The 7961-nt window shown below is 44.9% G+C and overlaps 1 protein-coding gene across 1 annotated transcript; it reads left to right on the top strand.

Annotated features, from left to right (window-relative positions):
• The first annotated feature begins 4297 nt into the window (after nt 1-4297).
• Nucleotides 4298-7001, top strand: LOC139407073 (CCN family member 2-like). Its single transcript, XM_071150412.1, has 5 exons — nt 4298-4623; nt 4886-5102; nt 5221-5475; nt 5587-5798; nt 5922-7001. The coding sequence occupies exons 1-5, from the start codon at nt 4564-4566 to the stop codon at nt 6216-6218; spliced, it is 1041 nt and encodes a 346-aa protein (XP_071006513.1). The 5' UTR covers nt 4298-4563; the 3' UTR covers nt 6219-7001.
• The last annotated feature ends 960 nt before the right edge of the window (nt 7002-7961 follow it).

Here is a 7961-nt window from a genome sequence, read left to right as displayed (position 1 = left end):
TCATTGTCTTGTTGGAAGACAAATCTCCGTCCCAGTCTCAGGTCTTTAAGGCCTACTGGGTTGGATGGGATGCTTATTCTATACATTTATTTGATGGTGTGTGTGACTTCTGTCTATCAGCCGTGTCTATATGTTTGACCAAAACCGTGCTCTCCTTCAGTGCCATGGAGTGCACAGGTATTACAGTCGCTGTCCTTTCAGCACCACAAGTCTATCACCTTTGATGTGTCACTGTTGTGGTCGCTATTGGTCACGTGATAGTGGTGTTAGGCTACCATAGGTTGTGTAAACAGTGTTTTTTGTTTTGCTGGTTGCATTATTGTATGCTGTGTATCACATTTGCATCCATGCCGGTTTCTGTCTATGTGTGAGCTGCAGCCCGAAGCGTGGCCTGTTTGATTCGTTCTTAACGTCATCTAAAAGTATTGCTCCTCCTTCATTACAACTAGAATGGTCTGACGATAGAAGATACAAAGTAGGCTATTGGAATATGTTTGGTACCTCTGAAGGCCTAGGTCCTATAGTGATGGTTCGCCACTGGGTTATTGTAGATGATCAAACTGTTGCTTTTAAGCTTAAAACAGATTCTTAGGTATTTGTGAGTCAGAAATCCAATTTCTGTACCTGTGTCTTCTACTATATTGGGCCTACCTATTTTTAGTCCTAATCATCCATTCATGGTGGAAATACTAGATGGTAAAATGGTAAGAAGCTTTGACTAGTACGCTACAAGTTTTCTCACAAGTTTGTCTATTATTTTATCAAGATAATTTTTCAGTTGATTAAAAATCACATATTTCTGTATAATGTGGAGAGCTGGCACGGCTTGTCAAAGACATTCCATTATTAGAAGGCAATAGTCATACCTTTCCTCATATCATTGACTAGACAGCACAATCGGCCGTGATCGGGAGTCCCATAGGGCGGTGCACAATTGGCCCAGCGCTGTCCGAGTTAGGGGAGGGGTTGGCCATTGGGGCTTTACTTGGCTCATCGCGCTCTAGCGACTCCTTGTGGAGGGCCGGGCGCCTGCAGGCTGAACTCTGTAGTCAGTTGAACGGTGTTTCATCCGACACATTGGTGTGGCTGGATTAAGTGGGCGGGTGTTAAGAAGCGTGGTTAGGCGGGTCATGTTTCGGAGGATGCATGACTCGACTTTCGCCTCACTGCCAGTTGGCAGCGATGAGACACCATTGAAAATGGGGTAAAAATATATATAATTATAATATAGAAAGCTCCCGGGTATTAGAGTGTACTCTTATAACTTAATGGAAACCTTGGGAAACCTTCCTCTACAGCTCCAAATCTGACAAGCTAGGCTAGCTCCCGTTGAAACAACGATGCCATACACTTTCCACAGAAGGCAAATTCAGGTAGCTAGATAGATCGAGTTCTTCAGATAGATAGTTCTTCAGATGTAAAAGTTAAAGCTCATCAACATAGTGTCCGTCTCTCTTCTCCTCTCATAGCTCGAGCAGAATCACCCATTTGAGTGACTCAAAAGTCCCATGCAACAGCAAAGGCTTCTTTTTGGCTAAACCAAACCACTTTAATTAAGTTCAGAGCAACGCAAAGGTCAAAATAATTAATAGGATGGCCCATTAAAGAATTCAACCAACTTTGATTCTTGATTGACATGTCGTTTCTTGAAGTTTACACATGAAAGTAACAAGGGAAAGGGGAAAGGAAAAGGGGGATACCTAGTCAGTTGTCAAACTGAATGTATTCAACTGAAATGTGTCTTCCGCATTGAACCCAACCCCTCTGAATCGAAGAGGTGCAGGGGGCTGCCTTAATCGACATCCACAAGTGTTTGATGCACTGCAAAACAACATAGGCTCAACAACTAAAGCTGCTGTAAACATAGTGTTTCTAATACATGGTTTTAACTGTGTATTACACACACCAATTGTCTGAAGGCAATATGAATTCCTTCTATCCAATTTTACATGTTGTTTCTTTTCTGGAAGAGCACTAAAATTGCAATAATAAACATTATACACAGCACGTCCGATTCCATTTTAATCATAGATCAGATCTCTGGTTTGGTTAAAAATACAATCATCACATAGATGGAATACCTCAGACAGAACATTTGTCATTTGAACACAGTCACGTAAGTTGCAGACAGAACGGGGTTGTGTACCAAATAGCAGCCTATTCCTTTTATTCTGCACTACATTTAAGGCCCACAGGGCTCTGATGGGCAAGAGTAGTGCACTATGTAGAGAATAGGGTGCCATTTGGGACGAAGACTAGAAGTGGAAATGGAAATGGAGAGAACTGGAATCACACTGCACAGACAATTACTCCTTGGCAGAATGTTTAATACACTGATGTAGCTATGTGTGTTTTTTTGTTTTTTTTTGTAATGGGAACAATGAACCACGGCAATATTTTTAAACACAACACCCTCCTCCGTTGAGGGAATGGGAAAGTGAGTCACATGGTCAGGTCTGCTACATCCCACAGTGAAGCACGTTTCTAATGGGTACTTTATTTACACTGAATGTGGAATCCTTTCCATTGCGTCACCAGCTCTTGACCTTTGACCCTAGCTAACTTCTGCCCGTCACTCCAACATTAGCACCTCATCACTTATCCCAAATTGGACCCCAATTGCACCGCATGTGGAATGTTGAATTTGGAATCCTTGCCATGCCTAAGCTCGAGTTTCAGACCCCTTTTAGCCACCATTGAAAACCAGAGAGCATGACATTAAAGGTTAACAGACCTTACAGGATTTACCTATGCTCCATTGAGTGAGGAACGTCTTGGGGAGAAAGGAGCACACCAACAGGGGGCTTAGAGAGAGAGAGAGAGAGAGAGAGAGAGAGAGCACTAATGAGAGCTCCAGGACAACAGCCTAAGACAGGGAATCTGATGCTAACACACAGCTACGTCTTACCACACAAAATGGTTGATTAAACACTGCCCTGTGGAGGGTAGTTCAGTTCATCCAACCCCTCAATGGAAAGCCACACCGCACTGTTATTGGTTCAGGAAATCGAGCGCATTTTCAAATAGGGCATTGCGATAAGCTGCTACTATTTGACATGACGGGGTTAAGGAACTGGCAGCCTCTGTTTGGCCACAAATGAATTTGTGTTGACAGACAGGGTACATTACCATCCCGGCGAGAACGTCTCAGACAGTACAGACCCTGAGGAGCTCCTACTGTACTTTCTGTACAAACCACACTGAAAAAAAGGGAAAGACAGATGCTGCTAGTGAAGATTCCCATATAAGGCCCCGCTTCCTCCCAGTCGGTGTGTCCATGCAGTAATAGTATGTCTGCTGGCGCAGCCGCACATTCCTCCAGCTCTGAGTTTTCTCTGGGAGTTTTTCATTTCCGATTCGGTGGCTGGTGAGGAGCAGGGCTGCCTTTCATAAGACTGAGGTGGAGAGTCTGGGGCTTGTGTGATCGTTTCTTCAAAAATATACAAACCCCAGAGTCTAGCCGCTTTCCTGCAATCCTCAAGTCTGCTCAGTGTTTAGCTACTGACGGAGCAAAATAGAATCCCACACCAGGAATGTAGTACAACTATGCTTTAAAGTCCATAGACTAAACCTTATTAGTGAGGTAGAAGCACATGGCTATAAAAAAAAGTATGCGATTAAAACCAATGAATAGAACTGATGAGAGTCTGTTAACTAGACGGTGATGTGGTTTTATACTGTACAAATCCCCTTTATTAAGGACTTGTTGATTAAATCCCAATACCCATGACTTATTAGACTTAGGAAGGCTATTGTATAATACAATTACTCATACAATTACATATCATACATCTGTTTCCCTGTGCAGTATGTTATTTTCCGAATAGAAAAGCAGTCCTGAAGGTGTACAGGGGTTTTATAGCAGTACTGTTTGTAATGGTGAACTACACTACAGCCTTTCCTTTCATTATAAAATGCACATGCAATAATAGATATTTAAAGCCTTTGAAGCCACTCGTGTACAAATCTATGTGTGATGTGCTAAGAGAACAGAGAGGCAGCTATTCCTAATACCAGGGGAGGTTTACGGTCTCTCCGGGATACAACACAACCGCCGATTACACATAAAAGGAAAAGTTGAGGGATAGTGCCAAGAATGCACTTTTATTTTGATATGTGACAGCACTTTGGCTTCAGACAGGAGGAATGCGATATGTCAGGGAGAGCGAGTCTAGGAGGGGGGGCAGGAAATTAGGAAAGAATGCCAAGAATGTCCATGTTTGTCCAGGACTCCATTCAGCCACTGGCACGTCACTGCAGCCCTGGGTGTATAAAGGCAGGGAGAGCTCCTAGCTTCAGACACAGAACAACTCCTCATCCAAGAGAGAGCTACAAGAGCAGCAGCAGCTCTACTACTGAAGCTAAACTCTAGCTTTAACCAAGAGAACTACGAGAACTTAACTGAGAGAGAACCAAAAACACAGAAACTTCTTAACAACGAGATCGACTCGATCAGACGACAAGCTCCCTGACTACTCGCAAGAGACTAAGGAAGACTTTTGAAGAGCCTGAAGACTTATTTTTGTCTAACATACTCCGAGAAAACCCCAGAAGAAAAGCAAAATGTCTGCTGGAATGAACATGAGGCTGATTTCTTTCTTCTGTCTCACTCTCTCCTACCTGGTAAGACCCTTTTACTGAGAATGTCAAGTTATATGGGAACTGTATTCCTGTGTCTATGCGCCATGTACCAGACAGGCACGAGCTATCGGCATGTCTAGCCTATTACAACAGCAGTTGAATTGTAAATCGATATATTTTGTTAACAACAGTTACAAAAGGCTGTATGATGCCCTAGCTCTTGGGGCTGATGAACTGTAACGTTAGTAGTAGTTGTGCCCATGTGATCAGGGTCTAACCATACTCCTGTCTCTTTGTCCCTTAGGCTGTGGCTCAGGAGTGCAGTGGGCAGTGTAGTTGTCCTGATGTGCACCCCCAGTGTCCCCCTGGTGTGAGCCTGGTGCCCGATGCCTGCGGCTGCTGCAGGGTGTGTGCCAAGCAGATGGGCGAGCTTTGCACAGACAGGGACATGTGCGACCCCCACAAAGGGCTCTTCTGTGACTTCGGCTCCCCCGTCAACCGCCGCATAGGAGTCTGCACAGGTAATGTGACTCTCAACAGGCTTCTTTTGTCGTTCTAATACGCTGACTCTTTGATTATTTTCCTCTGCTGGCGTTTGTGTGACTGGAGATGTGACATTCTCTTCTCCTCCTCCTACAGCTAAGGGTGGCGCCACCTGTGTGATGGGTGGGATGGTGTACAGGAGTGGAGAGTCCTTCCAGAGCAGCTGTAAATACCAGTGCACGTGCCTGGACGGTGCCGTGGGCTGTATTCCCCTGTGCAGCATGGACATCCGCCTGCCCAGCCCTGACTGCCCCATGCCCCGCCGCGTCAAAGTGCCCGGGAAGTGCTGCGAGGAGTGGGTGTGCGATGCCCCCCAAAACACAAACATCTTTGTGGGCTCTGCTCTTGCTGGTGAGTCTCAGTCTTAGACACACACAGTAGCCTGCATTCGAATGATGTAATCTGGTCAGTGTGAGTGTAGAGATAAAGAGTCTTATGTCACTTCCCCTTCTTTGCCCGCAGCTTACAGAGAGGAGGAGACCTACGGGCCTGACCCCTCCATGATGAGGGAGAACTGCCTGGTCCAGACCACTGAGTGGAGCGCCTGCTCGAAGACCTGCGGCCTGGGCATCTCTACCAAAGTAACCAACGACAACCGCGAGTGCCGCCTGGAGAAACAGTCCCGTCTGTGCATGGTCAGACCCTGCGAGTCCCACATGGAGCAGAGCATTAGGGTAAGCACATTCTTCAACCACTTCCCAACCGACCCTTTCATCATAATACAAACACTTTGTCAAATCAAGAGGAAAGCAATGGTCACTAATTATGACTTTTTTCTTTACACTTTGCTCTTCCAGAAGGGAAAGAAATGCATCCGCACGCCAAGAGTGTCCAAGTCCATGAAGTTTGAGATCTCTGGCTGCACCACCACCAAGTCCTACCGCCCCAAGTTCTGCGGCGTGTGCACCGACGGTCGCTGCTGCACCCCCCACAGAACCACCACCCTGCCCATGGAGTTCAAGTGCCCCGACGGCCAGGTCATGAAGAAGCAGATGATGTTCATCAAGACCTGCGCGTGCCACTACAACTGCCCCGGCGAGAATGACATATTTGAGTCCATGTACTACAAGAAGATGCTGGGAGACATGGCGTAAACAATTACGTCACCTAACAGCAAAAACAACCAATGACTCTTAACTTGAACCGAACAGATATCCATCTCATCTCGCAGCACAGCATTTGTTTGTCTTTTGGTTTGTAATTTTCTAGATGTGTATTTTGTACAAGGACAGAAACATATATGCGTATATTCAATGTATATGTATGAGTGTATTGATGGATGTTTAGGGCCACTTGCCCTAAAGAGGGGGCGAAAGACAGGGGGCTGCTCTGCTGCCCGAAATAGAATACTTACTGCACTATAGTTCTACTATGTGACAACCTATGTTGTTGTCACTAATTGGCTGATGCCATGTTCCCCTCCCCCGAAACTGTGGCGGGCACCTAATTAACTGGGCTGTGTCCAACCTCTGAGCACTTGCAGTAACGAAGGGTGAAGACTTTCAACCCCAGTACAGAAACTTAAATCCTTAACCCACCAGAGTACTAGTTGAACGTACCCTTGTGTATAGCTCACTGTTTTGCAGATCCTAACTGTGGCAGTGCTAACGACAGGTCATGGTTTAGCCCATGCTGAAAAACAGCCGTCCTTCCAGACAAGGAGCGTAGTGTGCATGCTTTGAGGGCATGCCACAGCACTGAGAAAAGAGGTATTTGACTTTGACTGACTGATTCAGGTTGCAAGGAAGGAATCAGTAAAAAAAAAAAGAGACTGGATGATTTGTAGCTTCATTCCTTTTTATATGTATTATTGATGCTGTAAATATTGTACATATTATTGTACAGTTGTTTAAGTTAATTTAAAGTTTTAAAAAGTTTGTTTTGTTTTTCTCTTCCTTCAACATGTTTATCGATAGCTTATTTGCTGGGTTTGACTGTTCCTGTGACAGTTTTGTGTACTATTTTATTGAGAAGTGTGACAAAAAAGTTACATGTTTTCACTTTTGTAGTTTGGAATAAAATATATTTTTTATATAAACATGTCTTCCTTTCTTTGTTTTACTCTTTCGGCTTTAAAAGTAGCCTACCCTACAGAACTTAATCTACTCACACCCAAATGATATCCCAAACTTCACCACATGAAATCAGCCACTAATAAGTTAGCACATGTTCACAAAGCAGTTAGGTGTTCCCACTTTCAGTTCAACAACAGCAGTCAGGCCACTGAAATTCCGCTCATTGGATTGTGTGCGGTCCAGGTCCATGCTCTGTCAGACCACCCAGTCTCTAGTAAGGTGTAGTCTGTGTCACTTTTTTAGCCACCAACACCAGCGGAAGACTGCCAGCCCATCCAACAAAACGCTTTTCTAAAGTCCTCTATTCTCTTCCCTGTGATGCGTGGATGGAGCGGTGTGCTGCCTGTCCATTTACACACTAACCTGACTGCAGACTAAGGAAACATACTCTGGCAGCATCTGAGGAAAAGAGCAGTCTAACTGGCAGCCTTGTGCTTTAACACTCACTATCAGTGTCCCGCCACTGGGAAAACTCACACCACACGGAACTAGGCCTGGTTCAACATCAAAGACCACACAGACAAATATATGATGGGGATCGGGAAACGGGACTTACCTCATACCAAAGGATAAGCCACAAAAATGTATACAGTAATTGGCTGATCAACACGGTGTAAATCCTTTTCCTGTCACTGAGTAGCAGGGTCGTTGGTTGCTTTCCAGACAAAATGAAAGAGCCGTTGGATCTAAAAACCTGTAACTCTCCACAAAGGGCTCTTTTCTCAAAAGTCTTGACTGAATTTAGACGTCTGGCTCGTGTTG

The sequence above is a fragment of the Oncorhynchus clarkii genome, chromosome 4 (assembly GCF_045791955.1).
Source record: "Oncorhynchus clarkii lewisi isolate Uvic-CL-2024 chromosome 4, UVic_Ocla_1.0, whole genome shotgun sequence".
NCBI classification, from domain to species: domain Eukaryota; kingdom Metazoa; phylum Chordata; class Actinopteri; order Salmoniformes; family Salmonidae; genus Oncorhynchus; species Oncorhynchus clarkii.
The sequence above is the reverse complement of the archived record's forward strand: the minus strand, read 5'-3'. Positions and strand labels throughout refer to the sequence as shown.